Genomic DNA, 27,723 nt, shown 5'->3' with positions numbered 1-27,723 from the left:
AGATACACTACATCCACAGCACCCCCTGATTCACCAAGTTTATAACTCTATCAAAAAGAGAGATTTGTCTGGCATTACTTGTTTTTGAGAAATCCATGTGGAGCATCCTTTTTAAATTGCTCACAGACTAATTGCTCACATTACTTCTTCACGAGGTTCCCAGTACTTCCATTTTGTCGCAGTTCCTCCCCGTTGGTGAGGACCAGGTCCAAGACAGGTCCAAGCAAGCCTTGTTGCTGCTTCTACCTTCTGGGAAAGGAATTTGTCAGTGAGGCAACTGCAGAATTTGCTGGCCCTTACATTCTTGTCAGAGTTTCAGTTCCAACAAACACTGGGGTAGTTGAAATCTCCCATGACTGCCCTCTCTCTCCTTTTTGAAAGTTTGGTAATCTGCCGTAAGAAGGCATCATCCAAGTCATCAGTCTGGCTTGGAGGTCTATATAGTATACACGTTGTTTACATATAATGCTACTTCTCCTCCCCTCCTGTTTGGCCTCCTCCTTTTCAACATGGCAACCTAAAGAGTCCCTTTAGATCAGGCATCCTGAAACTTCGGCCCTCCAGATTTTTGGACTACAATTCCCATCATCCCTGACCACTGGCCCTGTTAGCTAGGGATTATGGGAGTTGTAGGCCAAAACATCTGGAGGGCCGCAGTTTGGGGGTGCTTGCTTTAGATAGATGTGATAGCTTCCAAAAATGCACTGGGGCTTTCTCATTTCATATTCCAGTGGCAATTTCTCTGCCAGCACATGGGAAGCCAGGAGGGTGTTAAGATGGTGTTCCGGCACACAGGTCTAGTTTGAGCAATCTCAGCCCTATGACAGAAGCAGTGCTCACACCACCAGTCTTTCTCACGGGAACTTAGGTGTATATAAATACAGAACCTTCAAGTTTTATTTTGATCCCTTTACAATAAAACAGGGTAACATACAACAGTATCTATTATAGAAATCTTGCTTTAAAACTGCTGTACTTTACAAGAAATGCACATTTCTCAACCCTGAAGAGTTCATATCAACCCTATACAAAGGAAGCTTAATTCCTCAGTTCTGTTCGCATTTGTTCAACGTTTGCTATAATCAATTATGTTATTTCATGCAATAAAAGAATGTGATTCCTGTTATGCAGCTATAATCTGTTACAGTTTGAGATCCAACCTCTGGAACATTCTGGAGAACAGATCATGTTCTTTGCCCATATATATTCATGGTAATATATTGAACATTTTTTTTAAAAAAATTACATCTGACTGATGGCTCAATCTGTTAAGAAAAGCCCTTAAAAAAAAACCTGAAGGCAGTATTATTGCAATGAAGGAACATTTATCAAAGAGCAAAATAAGATCTGTCTATTTCATTGCCTAATTTATTAAAATTAGTGACAGGGCCCAATGATAGAAACCGACCATCTTGGAAACAGAACTATGTGGACTGAAGAAGCATGCTGTTGTCAGGATTTCACACAAAAGGCTCAATTGTGATTTCTAGGGCAGAACAGGGCATGGTGAGCTCAAACTGGGTGACCACGTCAGGGTGAAGTACTCCTAGCTTCCCAATAATCTGCCCTTTTGCAAAGATCTCAGCACAGCGTCCAGGGAAAAAAGCAGGGTCTGAAAGAAAAGAGGGAGGGGAAAAAGAAATGAATAAAATAAAATAATAATAATATTTTATTATTTGTACCCCACCCTTCTGACTGGGTTGCCCCAGCCATTCTGGGCACTAAACCTTAAGTAAACGTCAAGAGTAGAAGCGTGTTACACGAGAATAATTTCTGCTAAAATAAAGAAAGATTGCTAGAGAAGAAATATTTTTGGGGGGGTGGGGGATGAATCCTTAAGTAGACATGCTTCACATTCCAGGGCAAACTGCAAGGGGTTGGACTAGATTATGCCTTGGGGTTCCTTCCAACTCTACAGTTCTTTGATTCGACATTCAGTGTAGAGGTTACAAGCTTTTGCACAGAGTGAATAAGAATGATGAATCCGCCAAAGCTGCTTCATGTATCGTGAAACAAAATATGTCAATGCTTGGACAAATCATAATTCAGCTAAATAAGACTCATGAATGAGCCCCTGTACACAGCTGCTTGACCTTCTCTTCATGCAAGAGAAGAAACAAGCCATGGAGCCAGACTTACTGGTAATACTAAATGGCTGTTACATTCAAAGCAGGAAACTATGGTTAATGGCTTCCAAGCAACAAGGATATTAAGACAATTTCGTATCATGACTTATTATCTCGGCTTGTTTGGTAGCCATTAACCGTAGTTCCCCAACACACGTTAACAGGCTGCTATAGTTAACTGTGATTCCTGGCTTGATTCACTGATTCCCACAAAATAAGGAAGGAAGTAGGTGCGAGAAAGGGGTCATTCATATATATGTGGGCAATGTTCTGTGGGCAGGTGATGATTAGTGAAATGGAACTACTAGTCTTAAATAGAAAAAATGGCTTACCCGCTTGCCGCTGAAGTTATTTTGTCTCTTGCTACACCCCCATTTGTAATCAAAATCCCCTGTAACCCATTCAAATCCTCTGAAACTAATAAAACTAAATGACCAATCCACACATTCTTTTTCTCATGATAAAGTCACACAGTAAATTTACCATGTAATTCTAATGTAGTGAAATGTCCGTGCGACACAGTTCCCACATGGGGAGAGCGCTACAAGATGAGGTCATTTTTAAGAATCTCTCCCCACCCCCGAAATTTGTGGTGGATGTTTCACAGGAATCTATTGCCAAACAAAAACTGTATTAATAGTAATCATTCCAAGACTTTACTGTGTTAAAGAGAGCAGAAACTCGGGGATGGGCATTGCGTCCAAAGCTACAACCTTCACAATCTCTGAAGATGAGAGATCGCAAGAGGTGTATCTAGGGGTTGGGTGGGTTGGCCCCTGCTAAGGGCGCAGGGGTGCAACTCTCTTGGCGCCTCACCGGAAAAATCTGGACACTGCCGTGGGCTGTCACTATAGCCCTGTAGAGCTCCCTCCCCAGTTGGCAAGCAGTGCTTGTGGTTACTTTGTGCAATTAGACTCCCCTATGAGGATGTTGCCACTTGGCCCTCCCTCCTAGCACAGCCGCTGCTTCCTGACCTTCATTGCCCCTGCTTGCCCGGAGAGCAGCCTTTCAGCTGATGTAGTAACTGAGAACTGTTAGGTGAGGCTCTGAATTTACCTTGTTTGCACTGTGGGAACAAACTCTAAAACTAGCCTTGTTATAGGAACACTACATGCAAGCAAGAGACAAAAATCACAGTTCATAGTAGGATTGTCGCTTCTAAAATGCTTTGAAGTTCAAAGAATCTGTTATTAAAGCTTTTACACTATGCCCCTAAGAACCAATAATTGCCTGTGTGTTCAGACTGCAGGACCGCTTTGATTATTCAGGGCATAATTCTTTGGCCACTAATCCAATCAAGTACCTAGTCTTTAGCACATTTTCTGGCTAATTGACCTTCAAAGGGTTTGTTGAATTCTCTGTATGCTTGCTGGTCAAACACCTTGCATGGCTTTTCTTCTCTTCCCAATTCCTTCCCTTCTTCCCATGTTTGGGAGAAGAAGATTAAAGGGATGATATTGGGTCAGAGTTGGGAAAAGCTTTAGAGATCATAACAATTATATTCTTATAAGGGGATGGGGGAAGAGTATCAGAAGTCAACACTTAAGTAACTGAGAGGCAGAAGACGTGTTGTTCAGCATGACTGCTGAAGTCCTGGTCACATTTTCCCTCGGATAAATTGTTATTTCCTGAAAATAACTGGAACAAACCAGATGACTGAAATATGGTGCACACAAAGAAAGAGCGATAGTCATGCCAGCAAATAACTTATTCTCTGGTGGTTCTCCAGAAAGCCTATAGAAATCCTCCATGGCTGCTCCTGTTCCAGAAGTTTAGCAAACTCTATCCACGCAAGTTACATCCACAAAGCTTAGATTTGGAAAAGTTTTCACCCAAATATTTTGCAATATGTATCGAAATCTGACAGTCAAAACTTTGAAATGTCAGTTCACATTAGAAAAAAATATGTTACTAAATAAATAAAATGTTTTCAGTCTTTCGGGGATTAAAATGCACTCTTTATTTGTTGCTCGTTTCATAGCAAAGTGTTTAAGCTTTCCTAAATTTTACTATGTAAATTATTGTTTGATTTTTATCCTGCCCTTCCTCCCAAAGGAGCCCATACATCAACAGAAGTTACATATTCTCTGCTGCACAAAACCAATACTTTTGCTGGTCATTCTATACGGCAAATAAATCTTGTCCATGATTAAATATGGTTTTGCAAGAGAAAACACTATACTCTGCGCACTCAAATATTCCCAAAGTGGCATTAGTTACACACTGTCATAAAAAAGAAGAAAGAACAAAAAATACCACTTGCAGAACAGGAAATCTGATCTGAGTAAATGGCTTATGCTGGAAGTGAAACAGTTAATTGCCCCCAAAGTTCTTAATAAATGCAAGCCTAATCCCTCAATTCAAGAGTAGCCTCTCATCCCTTTTCATCTCTTTAGGGAACATCAAAAAGAAAAATATTTTACTGTACATCTGAAACAGTGGGACAGGACAGGTGTGGTAGTCTGAACAGGTAGGAAGATACAAAGTGAAAAGGAATAATTACCTAGTCTGTCCATTCTGGAGATAGGGGACCTGAACTGTCTTCAAGAAGCAAGAGGTTTGTGCCGCAGTTCTTTGAATAAGTATTCTGTGAACCGCCCTGAGACCTCCAGGTATAGGGCAGTATATAAATTCAATTAATAATAATAATAATAATAATAATAATAATAATAATAATATCATTGTTCTGTAACATCTATAAGGAAGTTTGTTATGGAACACATGCCAAAGTTTCCATTAACTATTTCCCAACATCTAAAGTTCACTGCCTTCTGCACTTTCCCAGTGTTAACTCCATGTAAAAGAATTTAGCTTATCAACAATAGATCGCACAATCGATCAAACACACCTAAAAACAACCATGGTTTACGGAGACAGTAAAAATAAATTGCCCACAGACTTGGTTTTTCCAGGCAAAATACTAGAGTTGCGTTCTTCAAATGCAGAATCCTACACTCTTCTTTACTGACTGCGATGAACTTACTGAAGGAAAACATATCACTGTAGTTCTGGGCAGATGACTGAAGTTCTCTACCCTTGTGATCCCTATGAAGATGTACTCCATGGATGCAGAAACACTTGCTAATTACCTTGAATGCACAAGAATTTTCATATGATTAGGAAGTACCAAACAAGATAAAGTTCTCCACTACAGGCATGTTGTGGTGCTTCTATTTGATGGTGCTGAAGACAATGAGAAACATTAGCATATGTAGATAACTGCTTCACCATCACTGTCTGAAGAGCGCTAAATTTTGGTGCCTATCTACAAACGATTTGAACAGAAGTGTCAAAATTGCTCAAATAGTATACTATCAGCCTCAGCAAGAAATGACCCCATGCGTAGACCCTAAGTGATACTGGAATAATTATTCATTCTAACGAAATTCGTCTGGTCCATTGGATCCAAGTGCTAGGGTAGAATCTGTCTGGAATATCTTCAAGGTAATGCTGACAGTTTAATGGGAACGTCTCAAAGCACAACTGGCGCTCGTGTGGGAAGATGTTTCAGTATATTGATGGATTCTGACTTCAGCACCGTGTGACTTGCCTAGATTGGTGTGGAAGATTGTTTTAGGGTCAGAATTTTGACACACCAACATATTTAGCAAGAACTATGCTAGTCTTTTTCAGTAGCTTCAGGGACAGACAAAGCCTCACAAACACTGTGCCAGCTTTCCACTGATTTATTGTGAGCACACTTCACAGGTACTGTCTGAGAACGACAAAAATATGACAAATCAAATCAAGATATGAACATAAGCCATGTTGGTACCGTATGTTGGGCTAGGACCTGGGAGACCAGGGTTCAAATCCCCACTCAACCATGAAGCTCACTGGGTAGCCTTGGGTCAGTCACCATCAATAATAATAATGATTTATTACTTATACCCCGCCCGTCTGGCCGGGCCTCCCTATCCACACTGGGCAGCTCCCAACAGAATATTAAAAACACGATAAAACATCAAACATTAAAAACTTCACTAAACAGGGTTGCCTTCAGGTGTCTTCTAAAAGTCAGCTAGTTGTTTATTCCTTAACATCTGATGGGAGGGCATTCCTGGTTCCCTGCAACCTCACCTCTCGCAGTGAGAGAACCGCCAGAAGGCCCTTGGAGCTGGACCTCAGTGTCTGGGCTGAACGATGGAGGTGGAGACGCTCCTAGCTCTTAGCTTTACCCACCTCATAGAGTTGTTGGGAGTTTAATATTGGAGGTGGCAGGGGGTTGAGAGAGAACTACGTACACCATCTTAAGCTCCTTGGAGAAAAGCAGGATATAAATAAACAAAAGAGCCCTCCTGGACCCCATCTAGTCCAGCATCCTGTTCTCACACTGGCCAGCAGCCACTTATCTTCCATAAGAACTCCAATTCCTATGGGCCAATCCACAAACTTTATCCCCCTGGACCACTTGAAAAATTACTGAGGGTCCTGCTGGATTTTTTTTGCCTGTTCTAGCACTTGTAATGCAATAGGTTAGATGTGGTACAGATTCAAACCATATTTTTACAGACATTCTGCGGACCACCAGAATGAAGCTTGTGAAGGACCACTGGCAGTTCACACTCCACTGTTTGGAAACCCCTGTCCTGGGAGGTCACTAACTTGCACATTAGGTAAGGAGAATTACAGCACATTATGCTCCTCTCACTGATCCCAATAAAGGGAACAGAGTGACAGATTTTGATCTCAACACAATAAAGTGTTTGATCTCATGGCTAGAGTAGTGATGGCGAACCTATGACACACGTGTCAGCACTGACACACACAGCCATTTTCAGTGACACGCGGCCCTCCCCTTTCCCCTTTTTTTAAAGGGGGAACAATTATACATTTTTGTTATTTAATCTACAAATATCGTGAAATTATGGGTTTTTTCTCGAAGTGACACACCACCCGAGTTATGCTCGGGTTTTTTTTGGCGAATTTTGACACACCAAGCTCAAAAGGTTGCCCACCACTGGTCTAGAGCTTTCCCCCATAGCTGTGAAACATTGAAAATGACCTCTAGTGAGAGAACTAAGTAAACTGCAGAACATCAATACAAATTCAGGAAGAAACACAACCTAGAAGCAGTCTTTTCATGGACTTGGAATCCTACCTCTTTCTAACAGTCTCTACATTTCCACAGATGAATGTAATATTTTTTAAAAATAATAGTAATAAATGAACTACGTCCTGCCTCTCTTCCATGATGGAACTCAATACAGTATATAGAAACTTTGTAGATAGCCTCCCATCCAGTCTCAGAACTGTTTAGTTTAAGCAAGGTTGCCTCATCTTGTGCCTTCTGACAATGTCCTGGGACCAGTTAGAACCAATTCATAACAGGATAGGAGAGATAGGTGGGAGGTTCTATCCCTTTGTATTACCCTAAACACTTGCCATTACATAAACATTTAAGCTGGTTCACCAGCTTGCAGTTGCTCCTATAACTCAAGTTACTGTAGGATTTATAATGTTCAGTAGTTCATTTTTCAGGCTTTAAGAAATATAAGAGATTTGTGCTGCAGTTCTTTAAATAAATATATATATATATATGGCAGAAAACTAGCTTATTAGGTTTGCATAATGCCTGACTAAAACAGCCTGCAACACATTTGTAACGCGAAAACCATTACAAACTATAGATTATAGTGTGACAAATCAAATACAAATGTTTCATATTTTAGTTTCTTTGTTAGGAGTTTATTACTACAGCATGCTTTTATTTTTTTCCTTTAAAAAAAAAGTTGCAGCTTAACTTCTGACACATCTTACCAATCTCCAAGGGAAAATGGCAGGATGCAGAAATTACTCCCCAGCAAACTGCCTTGTGGCCAATCAAAGAACTAGCTGTGGACCTGGCAATAATTTAACCACCACCACTGCCTGGAGCCCCAGCATGACCTGTGGGAGATTATACTGAAAATGGCCATAGGCTCAGAAATGGAAAAAGCAACAACAACAACTGAGGTATAATCCCTGCTCTGGGAACACATTGCAAGAGGGAGGGGTGGGGGATCCCTTTCAAATTACCAACTGTCCCCCAATGTAATAACCAGTGGAGTAAACTGCGAATGTAACCTATTGTGGAAGGTCTCAAACAGCACTGAGACTGGTTGCTTCTGAGACTACTATTTAACATTTTCATCAAATGCTAAGTGCAGCATGATCAATGGGTCTGGCCAGGTGGACATCTCATAATGACATTGAGATTCTTGGTACATTACAACAAAGGTCATCTTGCAGTCGTGAGAGTTGTTTTCCATTTTATGGTAATACAAATGTGCAGCGCATATTTCAAAAATTGTAAACAACTGTCTCGCTGCCAACCAAACCTTAAATGAAAAGCTGTCATTGCGATTTACTGTCATTACATATTCCACACTACGCCACACCTTCAAACAAACAAATGGAGCCCAGAAACAGAAAGAAGTGGAACACCGTTGAGATGCATTATTGCACAACTCTCCCAATGAGCACCGAAGTAAGGTCCAAGACTTTAAAATGAGGCGATTTTACATCTCAGCTGTCAGGCTTCCAAGCGTATCTACATTATTAGGGCCACACATGGAACCTGATGTTCATGCAAAGCAGATACTACAAAGATAGCAGAGCCTGCAGGCCTGATATTTTTCTCCTGCCCACCTGCTACCCTCAAAATGCTCTCCAGAACACTAAGAGGCCCTCCTGAACTGCAGGGTCTGCAGTACATGACTGCTTGTGACAGAATCAACTGAAACTTGATGAAGGAACCTTACATAACCAAGGAGCTCTGCTTGTGCAATGAAAAGAGCAGAAGATATCATCTCCTCTACCAGCAAATGTCTCTAAAGCATTATGCTGTGATTCTTTCTAGCTATGAGAGATCCTTTTAACTGAAGAGGATGACAGGGGGCACCTCCTGTTCTGAGCAAAGATCTCTACTTTTTGAAAATCATGGGAGGATTTTTTAAATGTATTTCTTCCATTTCACCCTACCTAACCCTGCTCTTCCTCTGAAGAGTTCAATGATGCTTAGATATGGTTCCAAAACAGCTTTCTATCAAAGCAGCTTACAGGACCAGACATGCTTCTATTCTGTATTAGAGCTGTATCATGTACTTTTGGACAGTTCTCAGGATCTAAAGTGGCAGGCCTCATGCATATACCTGGCAGAAGAAAGGACATGCCCAAAAAGGGACTTGAACCCTGAATACTAAGATTTCAAGTTTGATATTCTAAAAGTTTAACAATTCAGGCCTTTAGACAAAAAAAGCAAGTACGGGGAAGGGGAAGCTTCTCGTCCATCTGTGCCCCTAAACGTATATTTAATCTATTTATGGATCAATCAAGGAAGACAGCATGTGACAGACTCTAAACTATGCAAGATGTAGTTTACAGTAATAGTCTGCTAATTTCAACAGAAAGCTTGTTTCATATCGCTTAACAAATTAATTTAAAAAACTGCAATTAAGTTTTTGAAAGGGATGCTAAATTTGAGAGATGTATTTATGATTCTTAATAAGTGTCAGATGGTAAATATTTGGGACTGTCCCAGAGTACTTTCAGAGAGGAGTATGGTTTCATCTTTAATAAAACTTGATCACTCAAGGCTAAAATTCTCTCCCAATATACTGCAAGGCTCCAGTTACACTAAACATCAGTGTGAAGGCCTGGGGAACATCACAATTTCACCCATATTTTCAAGCATCTGTAATTGTTGCACAGGTGTTGCTGCAAGGGCAAAAAGGTTGTGACCCTGAGATTAACTTAATGGATATTTAGGTATTACGGGAACAGAAGGTGATCTAATAACCGTGGTGTGCACATATGGAACAAGAACGAACATATACAGTAAACAGACACCTTTTCTACATTATGAAATGAGTCAGATCATTATACAGATCTTAGCAAGGCTTTTATATTAAAAATGTACAAAGTTTTAACTGAAGTCACATATCTGCAATGCCCACACTGACTGAAGTACAGGAATTAAACAAAACAGCATCCTTATTGCAATTTATAGTGCAATGTTAATGACTGGTTGACAACTACACAGCTAAGCTTCATCTCCCTCCCTCTTTTATAAAAGCTACTAGAAATTTGTAGCTCAACATATCTTTGAAAGACACAGGCACTTTGTCCCCATCCCACCCCAGTTTAAATATAAACACACCTCAGAGAGCTATTTACAGTTCATGGCCTCATGCTACTGTCCATTGGACATTCAACTCCTCATGTTTCATTCACATGGTATGAAGTAAAAAAAAAAGCCCGCTGTACTTCACGAAAGTTTGAGGTTCCACAAGGAAAATTGTGATGCAACACTGTATGAACCCTTGTGATAAAATACCAAACATCTGTATTGTTAGAAAGATCACTTTGTTGCATTGAAGAACTACACAACGACCAGAAGGAACATTGCACAAAGTGTCCTCCTTACCCCAATTTTGGGAAATTCACCACTCTTCAATGGCCATGTGGCCCCCATCTCTCTCTGTTCAGGAGAGTTCCCCCAAACTTCTGAAGAGTTTTTTGGGAGGTGAAGGGGCTAGAGGGGGTGGGAAATTCATTGCTGCTTCCTTCTGCTTGCCACTACAAGACAAGCCATTGTCTCCAAATAATTGCTTTACTAGTTAGGCTGTATATAAGGCTCTGATCCAGCAACAACATGCAGGTGGGGTCCCAGGCATTTTCTGTGCTTCCCTTACCTTCAGTTGCTTTAATATAATATCCTTTCTCTTTACTTGGTGGGATATCCAGCAGCTGCATGACTCTATCCAGCAATCCATGAATTATCTCGAAACCAGGGTTTTTGTTATAGTAGACAGCACAAAGATGCCTATGGTTTCTTGTACCTACATCTGGAGAAGAAAGAGGAAACCAAAATTATCGGCTTTGCACAGACTGCATTTTATAGCTCTTGCCTGCTTTAATCCGATTTTGTATCAGGGTTTGTTTACATTTACACACTGACCATCTGTAGATCAAAAGAAAAATACAGAATGTAGTAACTTATTAAATGAAAACAAGCAAAAATAAAAGGTATTTTCTGAGGCTTAGTTCTTTTGCAGTATAAATTTGTGTTTGAATTGTACCACTTCAGACTAGTTGCAAGGGTTGCCAAGACTGAATCTTTGGCTCTTTTAAAAAAGAGAACATTACACCTCATAGAAATCTAGCATGTCAAGAAAATGCATTTTAGACTAGCCTTCTCCTTGGCATGCTAATTTTTGCTATACTGTAGTGCCTACACACCACAATTAACTATACACAGTTTAGTGTGATCTGAACAAGGCCTCAAAGGGCCTCAGGCTCATCCTCATCAATGGAAGAACCAAGCATATAAAATGCAGTGAAAAACACAACTAGCATATATACTTTAACAACAAATTTAAACCTCCACCTGCAGTCTGAAATGACACAGTCCAGGCAGAGCTTTATTACCACCGAAAGAACTCGGCCAAAGTCTGAGTCATATCCAGGCAGTACTAACAGCTCTAGATGTCTCTCCCTCTCTCTCTCACACACACTCATGACATCCAGATTTGAAATATTGTACTTGATTATGAAGTTCATTCATTACAGACCATATAGAGTGTTTGCTGCCAAATCTAAGCTAAGCTTTCTCAGTTCATTCTAACTAACTCGAAAACTATGGCGTCATTCCACAAAACAATTCTGCTGTGTTTTTAAAAAATGGACCAGCCAAATATATTAACATAAATTTCATATGTACTGTAGTGACTTCAAAGCACTGTCTGAAAAACCTGTTTAATACAATTTGCGAGCCAAGAAACCGCAATGAGAAATAAAATTGGTAAACGCTGCCCTCTAGCAGCAAAATTTCATAAGACACTTGCATTTGGGTGAAGTGCATCATCTTTTACCACGTTGTTATTATACAAGGTCTCCAAATGATTAGTTAAGACCCATGAATGATCTAATAGGAAAGCTCTATACAAGGCTCCTGAAATGTGGCGGATAGAATAGGTAAAGGAGCACATATTTTAAAATATCAATTCAAAAGAGAGACATTTCAATAAAAACAGAGAACTATTGTGTAATCATCAACTTTACCCACTGACTAAGTATATGCTAAAATACAGGTAGGTAGCTGTGTTGGTCTGCCATAGTCAAAACAAAATAAAAAAATTCCTTCCAGTAGCACCTTAGAGACCAACTAAGTTTGTCATTGGTATGAGATTTCGTGTTCACGCACACTTCTTCAGATCCATGCACACGAAAGCTCTTACCAATGACAAACTTAGTTAGTCTCCAAGGTGCTACTGGAAGGAATTTTTTTATTTTGTTTCGTATCTGCTAAAAGCATTTCAAAACTGAGGTATGATCCAGTCTAGCACAAAAGCACAGTGCCCACCTGCAAGGGGATTCCCTGACATTCAACAGAGCCCTGTTTCTCCTTCTGCATGCATGAGAGCACTCAGCTAGTACAACAGGCCATGAAGAAGAATGGCAAGTCTATTTGTGCCTTCCAACTCATACCTCTATGCTGCAGCAAGCAGAGGGGAAAGGCTGAACAGGGTTATGGTAATTCTCATTCCTCCTGATGCACTGGCTGAGCACACCCATGTCCTGGGTATGAACCCATGGCAGAGGGAAAACAGGAGATCTATTTACATGTGGGCAGTGCGCTCATGATGGGACTCAATCATGCCCTTGATTTCTGAAGACATTAGCATTTACTGAGATTATCTTACCTGTGGTGGAATCTTTCACTACAATGTCAGAGATTTCAAAGAGTTTCAGAGGTAAAGGCATTTTCCTGTTAGCGGCAATAGTTTTCAGAAGACCAGGCAAGAGAGTAGTGCGCGCCACCTGTAGGGCACATAGGGAACTTAATATATTAAACACTCTATAGGTAAGAACATCTCCAACTGAGAGCAAGATGTGGCAACATACAGAAGAGTCAAGTATCAGCATTAATAGGAGATATATTTCTCCCTTATTTCTCCCCTACACTTCAGCAATTCTCAGCCTCTTACAGTCTGTCAACACAGACCAACAGTTGCAAGACTGGCTATGTAGTAATTATCTAAAACAAACTATGTCTGTGAAAAAAGTAATACTATTAAACTGGAGAATACAAGACTGAAATTAAATATTGCAAAAGATACTCAGGACTGACCACAAACAATGCAAGCTATCAAATATGGCCTTTGAATGGCTTCTGATTGACATATTTCACACTTACATGCCACGATAAATCAAAGTTTTTCACTGGCCATAACTCATTTAGATTTACAGGCAACAAGCAGTTTTGCATTCTAGCCTAAAACTCAATTTAGAATCCTCACCTGAAATTCTGCTGTTTTGGGATTTGCAATATGCACAGCTTTTGTTGCAGAGATGTCAACTCCCAGTTTATTAGCAATGTCTTCTTGAGAACACTGATATGAAAAGAAACAAATTAATTTAAACCCAACCGAGTTAAATACAAATCAATTTCAAAAATTATTAACAGCAAAAAAATAAATATCTAAGAATGGACAGGATATGAAGGCTGGCAACACTAAATCTAACCAGGCAGGTCTGTGTTTAACTTTTTAAATTGGAACATGTACTGTTGCATTTCGGCACTAGTTATGTTATTTATTGATTTAGTACATTTGTTAGCCATCTTCCAGCATAAGCTCCTGAGACGGTGCACTCTTAAAAACACAAGAAATCTGAATATAATCCAGCCAAACCATAAAACAACAATGAAAACTAGCTATTCAAGATGCTGGAAAACTAAAAGCAGCATTTGCCTGGAACCAGAAATTCAGCAAACTTCTTGTCCAGTGAGCTTCACTGGCAAAGCATGCCAAATGCAGCACACCAAGTCCTCTCTTGGGTCACCAACAGCCTCCCTTCAAATAGCGGCAGAACTCAAAGGAGAACCTCTGATGAAGAATATATAGTTTGGGACAGATTTTTAGGACAAAGGCTGATCCCTCAGAAAGCCAAGTCTCAAGCTGCTTACAGCTTCAATAGTTAACATATTTAACAGTGAACTGTGCCTTAAAATGGACATTGCAGCTGTTTTAAGAGCTGGCGAGATGTTCTCTGTAAGACTGGGGTGTGGAACGCATGACCCTCCAGACCAGGCATCCCCAAACTGCGGCCCTCCAGATGTTTTTGCCTACAACTCCCATGATCCCTAGCTAACAGGACGAGTGGTTGGGGAAGATGGGAATTGTAGTCCAAAACATCTGGAGGGCCAAAGTTTGGGGATGCCTGCTCCAGACGTTATTGAACTGGGCCTGAGGAGCTCCTTTTAGCTCAGGTATTAGCAGATCTATCAGTCAAGCCCCTCTCTCTTTGATATAGGACAGGACCAGCATAACTTACTGCCCCTCCAGAAAAGATGTTTCCAACAGGGCCTCAGTTCTGCAGAATCACTCTTAACATCCTTGTGCCAGAGCCAGCTTGCTCTCTTACTGGCCACAACTTTCCAAAAAGGAAGGCTCTTTATTTTTCACTTTCTCTCTTCAGCCTGCTGATAAGCTCAGGCAGATATGAAAGAGAGACAGGCTAAGGCAAGTCATGCAGGGTCTTTGAACTCAAAAAACCAGAGCAACTATTCCTTTTCACTGCTGTGAAATTTGTTTACACTGAAACATTAGCAAATCGGAGCCTGACAAAATGTTCATAGACCACTGCTGCTGCCTGAATCCTCATTGAGATTATAGCAGTCTTAAATAGTTCTTTAACACGCACCAGAGAAAAAGTGAGCACTTCAGTAAAGCCTGCCGCTGCCAAATCTGGTCTCAGAAGTTCTGCGAGCTTATTGAGAGGAAGCTAGAGGGAACAGAAAATAATTTTTTCATCTTTCAGCTCAGTGAATATCATAAAACCATGGAGATGACTGCGAGGACGGCTTTTCAAAAAAGGTGATCCCAAACAGCTACATCTGGCCTTGACTGAGGAAATGCAGTTCCCAGTTAGAGATTTAATATGGCCTCCAGGTTTAAACATTGCCCTCCCCCCGCCCCAAGCCCATCCACTGCAGGTCTTTGGAGTTTCTCAGATCAGTTGGGCATCTGTTTTGTATCCCTGCTACAGTAAACTCCCCTTGCTAGAAGACATGACAGAATATTGTTTTAATTCTGAGGCGCAGTTTTCTTCTAAGAACCCTTCTGGCATACTTCTAGCCTTTAAACTGACAATGCAGACTGTTTACTTAAGGGTGCAATCTTACTTGATTAGCTATGGTGTATGTTTTCGGAATAGTCATCTGAATGTTATTATAGCCATACGCTATTGCTGCGTCTTCTATGATATCACATGCATGGATAATGTCAGCTCTGGTAGGAGGGATTTCAACCTCTATATTGTTCCCATTCGCTATGACGTGTGACTTCAAACACATCCTGGTGAGCAGCTTTGCAAGGTTTGATGGAGTCTCACTAAAACATAAGCAAGAGTAATTTTTAAAGGAAAATGTCACATGGTTTCATTCTGAAGCCACTGCCTTTTATTTTCACAGTGCTAAAAAAAAACTGCCAAGACTCACAAATCAATCCAGGAGATAAAATAGTAGTATTTTGCTGCACAATAGCAAACCTTATGATACTTGGTGTTGAACAAGACCCTAAGACCTTTCGATTTTCTTAAAAAAAAACAAAAAAACAAAAAACCTGGCTTATAATTTTCAAACACCCGCATTGGCATTTCAAGCACATATCATTACCCCCTCAACTTGCACCAACATTTATCCTCTCACACATATGAAAGTACACAAATAGGAGTTTGAAAAGTTGCACACAAGAGAAAGTGTAGAGTAATTAAAATGTCCCAGATCTCAAACAGACTGGTTTGATCCAATAAAGTGAAGCCTAAGTAAAAGATGAATAGTGGCTGTTCCTAACTGGAGCTCCTGCTAGAATTATATTATCTGGTGTATATTTTCTTTTTACTTCTTGAGGACAAGAGATCAGGGGTTGTACGGTGCAGTGCAGCAGTGTATAATTATCGTGTTGTATGGTACTATCCAACTACAATGTCCCTGACAGATGGTCAACCAGCCTAAAATAGGAATACAGTGGTACCTCTGGTTACAAATTTAATTCGTTCCAGAGGTCTGTTCTTAACCTGAGGTACCACTTTGCCTAATGGGGCCTCCCGCTGCTGCCGCATGATTTCTGTTCTCATCCTGGGGCAAAGTTCTTAACCCGGGGTACTACTTCCAGGTTAGCGGAGTCTGTAATCCCAAGTGTTTGTAACCCAAGGTACCACTGTAGGCTGCTTTACGACAGACAGCACATATTTGGATACAATTAATCAGCCTTCCCTATCCTGGTGTCTTTTAATCGATTTTGGACAACAGCTCCCATCAGCCCCAGTCAGCATGGCCAACTATCAGAGATGATGCAAGTTGTAGTTTAGTAACATCTGGAGGGCATCAGGTTGGGGAATAAAGGGCAATAAAGGCACACAGCATCTGATGACTAAAGGCTCAAATGGCAACATGGTTGTCCCCTCCATACCTAAACCAATGATGTGATACAAAACAACATACCATCTACCATCTCCAATCTCCCAAGTACCTTAGAACTGGACACCTAAGTATTTCCAACAACTCAAAATTCCATGGCACTGCCATCAAAATGGAAGAGAGCAATCCCAGGAGCAGAAAGGTTTTAGAAGTTCAGTAGAACAGAGACATACACCTTAGCATGGGTCCCAATTTGACCCATAAGGCCATTTCCCCCTAACTAAACCCACCCACCTCACATCTGATGTCAGCTGCCAATCCAAACCACGAGCCGCCTTAAAGTGTTTTCTTGATTGTGCATTAACAAGAGAGGTTTGCTCTCACTGTCAGTCAGGGGAACACAGTAGTGCAGCTGATCCAGAAGAAAGCAGATTCTGGTGGCGACTTCAAGCTCCCTGGAATCTCACGGGGAGCTCCATAGCCAGTCAGTCTTTGAAAGGATCTGCCAAAAGCCCTACTCTGTACTATCAACGAGCTGATCAGCAGGACTTCAAAGCACTGTGCCGGGCTCTTTACGACATCAGGTGGTTGACTAATTTGACCTGCAAATAATATGGGAAGGAAGGACATGGGCCCAATAGCTGGATCCAATTCCCAGCTCCTGTTGTACAGATTAAGATTTCAGGTGCGGCATGAGTAGATGAGATCATGTGCCCCTGAATCTGAGCGCTGACATATGGGAGATGATTGGACTTTTTATTTAATTTGTATATTGCCCTTCATCCATAGATCTCAGGGTAGTTTACAACATAAAAATACAATATAAAAACACAAAATACATAATACAACCCCGCCAAACAAATACCCCTGCTCCCCCACCTCCTTCCACAAACACATTTAAAAGGGTATAGGATGTTAATCAGCCAAAGGCCTGGCTGAAGAGGAACATTTTTGCCTGGCACCTGAAGGTGTATAATGAAGGTGCCAGGGTGGGGAGAGCATTCCACAAATAGAGCCACTACTGAGTGACAGATTTCCTGGTAGCAATGCTATAGCTAAAGAAGTATTTCAGTGGAACAGTAATACAAGTAGAGAATATTGGATGGGTCCATATTTGACTTCACTGTCAAGTGTTTGTCTTTGTTCCTCCCAATGAGAAAAACTTTACCTTGCATTTCGGTCCCCAAATGAGTCCCACTAACGCAACACATGGCAAGTGCTTTGGAATATCATGATATGGTACATGGCACCTTAGAATGCTTTTACGGGATGCTATATTCTGTTATAGGTTTAATATGGTTGTGTTTCAGTGATTCAGACTGTGTTTCTCATTTTAAGGTTAGGCATGTTGTTCAACCGCTCCTTTGTTTTATCAAAGGGTGATATGTAAATAAAGCAGCAGCAACAACAAATAAAAAGGTACAGCTTTGGAGCAACAGTACAAATCCATTCATAACTATCCAAGGAGAATGCTTACTGAATGGTGGGTGCAACATTTATTCAGAGCAGCAGCTGGCACTGTTGGTATTTTGTAATGTCATCATGATAGTACTCTAGCCTGTAGCACCACGTACTGAGTTCATTAATATGTACAACAGAACACTTTTGAGACTTGAAGTTTAAATAAAATGGTATCTACGGCATTCTTGGCTCTACCAAACAAATTTTCATTCTGCTGCTATTTTATTTTAGTTGGCTTTTTTTTTGGATTTTGATATTTAACCGTATATCCAAAAAGTGGGTTATATATCATAATAAAATATGGATCTCTAGGGTTTAAGCTCCTCTCTGTATTCTTACCAGATCCTAAAAATGTATAAACCTAACAAGCATTAAAAATGTGACACAAATGCTGTCAATGGAACTATGTGCACCCTTCAAAGAGAGCCAAGAGATTTAGCATACTGTACCTAATTCCGATTTTCTTATTCAGTATTTCAGGCTTAATCTTTTCCCGGCGATAAGCCAGCTCCTGCAAAGAAGAGAGGAAGTTTTAAGTATAGAAATCGATTTTCTCTCTAAGTGTATCACTCTCCTACATATGTAATGAAAAAACTACGGGGCATTTATGTGCCACTCAGCACCCAGAAGAACAATGCAGAGTATGTTGGCAGAAGACCAGAAAGCCTACCTGGACAGAGTAAAGCAAGCTGCTTGAGGTGGCAGCATGAAGGTAGGGGTGGGAGAGGCGGAATACACAGGCTGGTGCAACAGGTCATTTTAAAGTACTGGCCCTTGTGGGGAACTATTTAGGCTCCACTTCAGGTAGCAAAGCATCTTGGGCTGGCACTGCACTTGAAGATGGTAAGTAGGACAGTTCTGGGGAAATAGTTGGAACATTACCCAGTAAAAGAGCTCTATGAAGTGCAAGGGAACAAACGAGGGTCGATACCCAAAGTGCTCTGTGGCAGACATGGAAGCTGGGAAAGAGAAAATACACCCTGTCTTATGGCTCCTTTCAAAAAGTGGGTCCACCAGTGTGTATTTATTAGCTTGCGTTTATGAAAACAAAGCTCTGGTTGCATCGCTTCTGCAATACTCACTGGAAAATTGTAGCTTTTTCCATTAGGGTAAGTTACTTCTGCTGCTTCAACACTGGAAGAGGGAAAAGCAAACAATGTTTAACATGCAGGAGACAGAAGACGTGAACATTTTTATTTATTTTTTAGTGTTAAGGTTAACTCACGTGAATGGCTTCTGACAGTATTCACTGAACATCGTGACGAGGATGTCAAGGACAATCTTCGCCTTTAGAAAAGATTATATATATACTATTTAGTTTCATGTACATGTTTTAAATACAGTATTACAATGTTAGTTCACAATAAGATACTCAAGCAGTGTATCACCATTAAAACCTAACTGCTCCCCTCCCCCCAAAAAAGTGAGGCAATAAAGAGTTACCCAACCCAATTCCATTGGTTGGAGTCAATTGATTTTCCTGCAGATGAAGATGTGGCTGGCAGACGAGAGCATCAAGTGGATTAGTGCTCTAAAATTAAATGTCCAGAGGAACAATCAGTCCAACAACTATGAGATTGTAGGATCTGGTGGCTCCATAAAACACCCACCCTAAACTCTCATATGGACTTTGCCGAATATATATTTCTAGAGATTAATGTATGCTAGCAGTTTAGGTCAGCTTCAAAGATGAACCGTTTCCAATTTACTTTGCAAATCAGAATTATACTTTCAGCATAATTATACTGTACAGCATCTTGCTGCTTTATCAAGCTTATTTACCTTGGTAAGATCTGTGGCTGTACATTCAATGAACACATTTCTGGTGTTAAGACTTATTTTTGTATGGTCCCCTAGAAAATATAGATACAGACATTTGAAGTTGTTTGATGCTGCAAGAGTGCTTTTATTTAAAATATGGGCAGGCTTCTAGACCTTGCCAATTTTTTTCCCATACAGCAAAGACTTCACCTCAACTGAACACTGAAATTAAGAGTTACAATTTGGTCCTGACAGGCACACTGATGTAATATGTACATTTCTGAACAACACTTTGTTACATTTACACTCTACATTTAATTTTCTCAGATTTCTACACTTTTAAAACAGAGCTTATATTCTTCTTTTAATATAGATTTGAGAGAATCAGAATTTGAGAATAGATAAAAAACAGACTCTCAAAAGCAGAAAAGGTTATTATGCAACATAGGTTTCAGCAAAAAGGTAGTATCAGAACTGTATTGGTATAAGCAAAATAATGAACTTCACCAGACCCTAACAGAAGAAGAAAGTAATGAGGTAGCAGATAGATAGTACTAAATTAACTCAAAATAAGAAAAGCACAATCTTACCATTAATTATCGGAGGCATTGAAAGCACAACACCATTGCTATCATAGATAACTGGGTAAAGCGGTTCATTTTCAATAATGTGTAGATAATGCCTCAGATGGCTATCCGTCTAAAACAAACAAAGCAGAAATATTTACATTTCTTTCCTAAGAAGTTACTGCAAGGTATCATCCTGCGATTGTAGCACCATGATATTATTTAAACATAACAGGAAGGGAAAACATAACACTGATGCTTCTAACAGAAGTGTTTCATTCCTAGGACAAAAAAAATAAAATCATATGCTGAAGTTTCTCCAGAGAAAACATGACGTTTCTCCAGAGAAAACATGCATGGCCGAAAATGAGAATTGAGCATCATTATGATGTTTGGTTCACCAATGTAACTTGTATTTTGCTTTAGTCATCTTTTTCTTAAACTCCCTATCAGTTCCAAAACTGGTTTCCTATGTAGTATGGGGAGCTAATGGGCGGGGGGGACATCATTGTACACAGAGAACTAGTTCTAAATTAGGGCAGTCCAAATTTTCATACCAAGTGGTCCACAAGAGTAGTTTGACACACACTGGATTGAATTTCCATATCATAAATTAAAATGTTCACAATATATGTCGTATTATTTAATATACACCATTAATATTATACATATGTATGTGTGAGTGTATATACACACATACATACACACACGTAACAATTAATATAGCTAATATATTTAATTATTAAACAAATTTAATACACAAATAAATGTGCTTTCATGAATAATGAATAACACAAAAGTATTTTTAAGGCTTTAAGATTTTTTTTTTCTTGGACTTCCGCTCGTGCTCGTGGGAGTTATGGCTGACCCGTACCATCGCTCTCGACTCCCATGAGGAATTTTGGCGGCTGCCAGGGGAGTAAGGCAGTCCCCTGACCCCCCCCCCCGGGGGTGACGGGGGGGGCCGCTGGCCCGCGGGTGCCCCTTAACCCACCCCGATTCCTGAAGGGGTGGGGGGGACTGGGCTAAGCACTCATGGGAGCCGAAACTCCTGGAGGCCCCCCATGCGAGCACGAACGCCATGATTAAGAAGAATAATTAGATTTAAAATCATGGACATGCTTCAAAGGAAAGGGAAGAAGATACTGCCAGGACTTTATCAGCTTCTGAGTGAGAAGAGCCGAGAGAGTATTTTATCAAGAGAAAAGAATGACTGGGGCGGAACGAAAAGGGAAGTGAACTTTCTATTTTCATATTTTAAGACGTACATATAACTTTCCTGGACGGACTGCCTGACTATTTTAGACAAATGAGAAATGGAAATGAACTGTGTGGCATTGGATCTTATTCAAATAGAGGATTATCATTTTAGAAAATGTTTTTTTTAACTGGAAACCCCCCCTCCTCCCCGGAACGTTTATCAGTACTGCCTGAATGCCGCTGACGAGTGGGATTTACGAGCTGTGGCGTCTTTGGAATCTGAGAGCTAATTGTGGTTTAATCGGAGTCTCGGACTGCAGGGTTCAGCAGAAAGGTGAGGAAAGCTATAAATCAATTACGGCCCCTCGCTAAAAAGCTGTTCTCTCGCTAAGTTCATAATCAGTTTGGAAGAAGAAGGTACATCCCGAGGCACTCAAGATGGCGCTGAGTTGTGGCGTATGTGAAAATTGATGGATAGTAGCAGCCAAACGGGAGTCTCGGAGTGCGGTGACCAGCTGAAGGACGAGGAAGGCTGTAAGTCAATCATAAGAGGTTATACATAATGTGAAACAGCTGTTCCACGCCAAAAGCTGGACTCGTGCAAAATCTATAAGAAGTTTGGAAGAAGAGTGCATAGAATCCGAGATTCCTAAAATGGCGCTGGTTTGTGTCGGACTGTTGACGTGGCAAGAAAGGCATACTGGACTAAGAGAGATTTATGGGGAGGTTGGACTGGATAAAAAACCCACACAGGAAAAATGGACAGTGTTAAATCTTGTTTGATGCTTATCTCAGAAGCTGCGACGAAAGATAAAAGAGAGAGGAAAACATCTAGAAGGATTATTGAAAAGATTGGGACTATGATGGATAACAGCAAGATTTTGACAATAGGATTAGGATGGCAATGTTAACAGCTGCTTAAAATCCCAGGACTTTGGAGCATGGGGAGTCGAAAAAAATTGTTTTAAGGATTTGGCATAATATTTGGTTTAATTGATATGTATATGTATAATTGGATATAATTGAAATAATTGAATTGTTTTTTTTTTAATTGGAAAATTTAATAAAAAGTATTTATAAAAAAATAAAAAGATTTTTTTTTCTTGAATGTTGCCGAGTGCTGCCAAAAAAGGCCTTGTGGACCACCCTAGATTGTGAACAATGTGTCTCTACACTTGCATTTTTTCTGAAAATACATCTTATTAATTTGTAGTCACCTACCCTGTAGAGATCCATGATTTCAGAAGCATTGTATTCCTTGTCCTGATTCAAAGGTTTGAATTTAATTTCAGATGGTGGCTTAGCTGTGTATGTAAATGGGCCAGAGACTGTGTCAAGATCATGGGTACCAATTGCTACCAATGATCTTTTTCTATAAAAGGAAAAGAAGAGTAATCAGCAATGAAGATTCCACCCACTCCTGAAATTCCTCATTAAAATATACAGATACCACATCTTTATAGAATTATTAAATCACTTCTGCTCAGTGGTCCAGTTGTCTTAAACAGCCTTCAATGTTGCACAATAATATGCATATAAAATGGGACCATGAAAAAATGTTTTATCCAAGAAGCTTCTTCAATTAGCCTTGTTTTTTTAAAAAAATAGCTACAGTGGTGCCTCGCTTAACGAATGCCCTGCTTAACGAAATTTCTGCTTAACGAAAGATTTTTTCTAGCGGAGGTTGCCTCACTAGACGAATTCGTTTTACGAAAAATTCGTCTAGCGAATCGCGGTTTCCATAGCAATGCATTGAAATTCAATTAATGTGTTCCTATGGGCAAAAAAAAAAATTAAAAAAAAATTCAATGCATTCCTATGGGATTCACTAGACGAATTTTTCGCTATAAGAAAAGACCCGTGTAACTAATTAAATTCGTCTAGCGAGGCACCACTGTAATTGCTTTAAAATATAAAACAAACATATAAGACCACCTTCTTCAATCACAACTTTTCCAATAAATTGATCCAGTTGCTCATCCCCCACTTTTGCAAGACAACACTGTATCTGAACCCAGGCTCATTTTTTTCCTCTCTCTGACCAAACCATAAGCAGTAGCAACCATTTGTTCTTGGCTTACTGCTCCTGGTTTGCTTGAGGAAAACAAATTATGAGCTCAGGATTAGGTGTTAATGTTAAACCAAACCATGATGTAGCTCCCAGCAACATGGCAGGGGAGGAGTGAAGCAGCAGTGATTTGCACACTGAACACAAGATTGCTGTGTGTTCGCCTTTACATTATCGTGAAGCTTAACTATGGTTTAACATAATGTGTGAATGCTGCCAGTTTGATCATTCATCATTTAAAAAAAAATCAACTGTATGCATTACTGTCAACTAACCTGCATATATTTTGATGTAATTTTTCTTGTAGATCAATAAGGCTATCATAGCGGTCCTTGTCAAGAGTTATATTACGAAGCACTGCAGCCACAGCATAAGGACGGACTTGAGTAGTCTGCAATGTGTAAGAGTATATTACAAAGATTAGTGAATTTGGTGGAGGTGGGTGGGTTCTGTTGTGCCACTAGGAAGCAATCCCAAAACACAGCATATTTTGCAATTAATTTTCACGGGGGGGGGGGGATCCACAAAGAAAAATGACCATATTCTATAATGAAACACTACCTAGGAGCAAGAAAAGATTGACCAGGATCCAAAGAACCATGGAATTAGTTCTGGGACTCCTCAAGGATGCTTTTTATCAAACTACAAACCCCATCCCTGCAACCCACCACCCTTACAATATGGTAAACTGTGTCGGAAACTGAAGAGTTTTTCAATAGCAAGCTGCTGCACAGCACAGAATTCTGAAATCCAAAGATAAGTAGTGAACATTTCACCGAGACAGTACGAACTCCTTGCTTGGGGTTTAAACTGTGGCAATATTCACAGTAAATGACATCCAGATCAATTTGTCCTCTCACATGCATATATTCCTGAAGACACACACGGTGACCAAAAGCCTTAGTACGGCTAACGCCATATTTTACTTTAAATCCAATAAAGCATAGACTTCAGAATTTCTAAAGAGAGGCCCCATCATCATCAGTTATGACAAATATTCATTGAAGTGTTATGTTGAGATGTAGTTGTGTTTTATTTACCTCTTCAGTGATGGTCAGCTTTTGAATTTCACCATTAGGTGGTGTGATCTTCTTGTATCTTGGAGCCCTAATTCTAAAATATTAAGCACTGAGATTAACATTCAAGAACAATTTTTACACATATACAAAAAAAGGTAACAGCACTGGACCATGGATCCTCCTCTTCTCCAAACAACATATGCAACTCCTAAATATGGAACACCCTTCTGCTACCTTCTAGTCAGCCATGCATACACATGCATGTAGGGCAAAAGCAGTCTGTGCCTTAAATATTTTAAATAGAACCAAACTTTGTTTAAGTGTTATTCAATATTTCAAAGCATCTACACACAACTGAAAACAGCTGGTACTTTTTTTTGCTAGAAAGTATTAAAGTGCAGAGGTGGGATGCCCATCCGTCATGGATGTTTTAGTTGAGATTCCTACATTTCAGGGGACTGAACTAGATGACCCCTGGGGTCTTTTCCAACTCTACAATTCTATCATTCTATGATTAGAGAGTAAGTCTTACTGGATTCAATAAGTGGCTGATGAAATATGTGTAAGATGTAATGGGTGCTACTATCAACACATTATTTTGCAGGAAAATGTTGCTCAAATATAAACAGACATCGAATGAATGCAAACAGAAGTTACATAAAACAAATAGAACAACAGAATAAAATCACCAAGTTTCTAATAATACTAAACTTTTCCTTGAAAACATAAGAAAATAGTGAGTTGGACTTAAGAGTATTTGTGTAAGTCAATACTCTTGCTTCCTAATGCATTGCAATGCATTTGGAGTGCTCTGTAGATCTGCTTTACTTGCTTTAGAAACTTCAGCACCTACGGCCTAGTTACACAAATGCTGTTCAGGAACAGAACAAATGGAAGTGTTTTACCTAAGCACTTATTAGCAAACCAATAAAACAGGTTTGCAACATCTCCAAATACGATGGTACCTTTCTTTAAAGACTTGAAGTCCTCTGACAAGACCTTCCAAGCAAAGAAGGTCATATCGGTTAGCAGGAACATCAATTTTATAGAGAATTATTTCTGATGCACCCTCAGCCTTTTCACCACCTTTCTCTTTGCTTATTATGTCCTTCTCGGAAGTCTGAAATGAAACAAGCGTACTTCATAAGAAACTGTTTTGAAACCAGTAATACATATGAGTTTGGTTAATTTGACTTTCATACAAACATGCAGATCACTAATAAAACACCTATAGTTGTATTGAAGTTTTAAAAAGAAGTGGTAGTCTATACCAGTCAGACATACAAATGTTTGACAGCACAACCCTAACTACTTTTACTCAGAATACCAAATATGTTACAACTATTTTAAAGCAAAATTTGTATAATGAAGCAGGTACATAACCGTGACAAGCCAAATAACCTTTTTTTAAAGAAGTCTATAAATTCTACTGACAACTAATTGCACTATTGAGTTTCACAGCAAAATAATAATACTGTGTAGACTGGTTTTTCAGACCTCACCATTTGGAAAAAAAATTAGTCATTAACTTACTATAATCAAGTTCAACTACAGCCTGAACTTAGGAAAGATTATATGGAATGAAAAGTACTAAACGTATAGTTTCACTATACTAGTAGGCTGTTCATTAAACATGGTCCTAAATATTCAGGAATAAAGTGTTGTAGGATGGCAGCTGGATTACACAACAAATGCCATAAATTAAATGTCTTTGCAAGTAGATATGTCACTAAAAAGAATTACTTACAATTTCATCAAGTTCCAGTCCAAACTCAAAGCATAGTTCATCAAATTCTTCATCCGCTGGAAAGGAATTTGTTTCATTAATTCTGGCATGTGCTAATATTTACAGTAAGTCAAAATGGTTTAGTCCTTGAAAAGGGTAACTGATTTCACCTGCTTAGTTGCAGAAGGGGCCAGAAAGTATATTAATAACTCCAGTTCTGCAAAGTATCTAATTTGCCACTCCTACCTTAAAACATTTAAGGTATCCATATGTAATCCATACATATCATATTGCAACTTAGTATAGTATCCATCTTTGTGCTTTCTGGCATAGTAATTTAACAGTTACTAATTTCCACTTGACAAGTATTCTTATCAGCTACATATAGCCTCCCATTTGTGTTCCTCATCTAGCCCTTTTCACACTCTATATTATACCTCTTTCCCTCTTCATTGTACCAATTACATTTACTACCTGTGCAGTTTCTATTATAGAATGGGAAAGCCCACAGCTACCCTAAACAAGCAAATCTGAATCTAAAACAACAACAAAAGGCACATGAAGCTACGACCTACTTCCAAGCATGTACAGCTGTGATTTTCAACCACTGGTACCTCAAAATAAGCAGAAATGGAAGAAGTACCCCTGGTGTTGAGCCTGCTTGCATTGCAAGGGGCTGGGGTGGATGACCCTCAGGGACCATTCCAACTCTATAGTTCTGTGATTCTACGGGAGCAAGGGCTGGGCAAGAAGCCCTCTGCTTTTCCCAACTCCTACAGTTGCATGAACAGATCCACTTCAGGAATTCAATGCTTCCTTCCTTTGGCCATGGAATGAATGAACCAAACATCTTTTGTTCCTTCTACAAAAAGTAGAGGCACGCCTCCGATTTCAGTCTGACCCGAAGCTAAAGGCATCTTAATAAAATAAATAATAAAAATAATAATAAATACATAACTATATTATTTACACCCCACCCATCTGGCTGGGTTGCCCCAGCCACTCTGGGCAGCTTACTGGGGCACACGCACAACCCACCCACCAGGACCCAGCCTCTCCCTTCTCCAGACCCCACACCGACCGACAGACCTGCAGGAGCCTTGCCTTTCCTTTCCCTGCTTTGCCTTTCCCTGGCAGGGACCCCAAGCAGCCTCTCAAGGCCTGATCCTGAACACATTTTCCCCCAGCTCGTCTCCCTAGACTCCCTCGGCATCGAGGGATGCCCAAACCCCGCTGGCACGAGAACCACCCACCCCCCCCCCCTCGGCCCCGCCGTTCCCCACTTACTGTAGCTCTTGCCCAGCGCTTGGAAAAGCAAATCCCGCTTTACGCTGACAGTCGGCATGGTCGGCAGAAGAGACGACAGGGCAAGAGCACCTCACTGCGCGTGCG

At 40.1% G+C, this 27,723-nt stretch overlaps 1 protein-coding gene across 1 annotated transcript; it reads right to left on the bottom strand.

The window, feature by feature from the left end:
* Positions 1-864: 864 nt before the first annotated feature.
* Positions 865-27,723, bottom strand: FARSB (phenylalanyl-tRNA synthetase subunit beta). Its single transcript, XM_035132567.2, has 17 exons — positions 27,619-27,723; positions 26,353-26,408; positions 25,571-25,725; positions 24,627-24,699; positions 23,862-23,977; positions 22,740-22,890; positions 20,343-20,451; positions 19,774-19,844; positions 19,217-19,278; positions 19,074-19,125; positions 18,441-18,502; positions 15,295-15,502; positions 14,814-14,894; positions 13,409-13,501; positions 12,812-12,929; positions 10,802-10,954; positions 865-1,612 (listed from the first exon to the last, which is right to left on the bottom strand). The coding sequence occupies exons 1-17, from the start codon at positions 27,674-27,676 to the stop codon at positions 1,461-1,463; spliced, it is 1,770 nt and encodes a 589-aa protein (XP_034988458.1). The 5' UTR covers positions 27,677-27,723; the 3' UTR covers positions 865-1,460.

This window comes from Zootoca vivipara, chromosome 5 (genome assembly GCF_963506605.1).
Source record: "Zootoca vivipara chromosome 5, rZooViv1.1, whole genome shotgun sequence".
Lineage (NCBI taxonomy): Eukaryota > Metazoa > Chordata > Lepidosauria > Squamata > Lacertidae > Zootoca > Zootoca vivipara.
The sequence above is the reverse complement of the archived record's forward strand: the minus strand, read 5'-3'. Positions and strand labels throughout refer to the sequence as shown.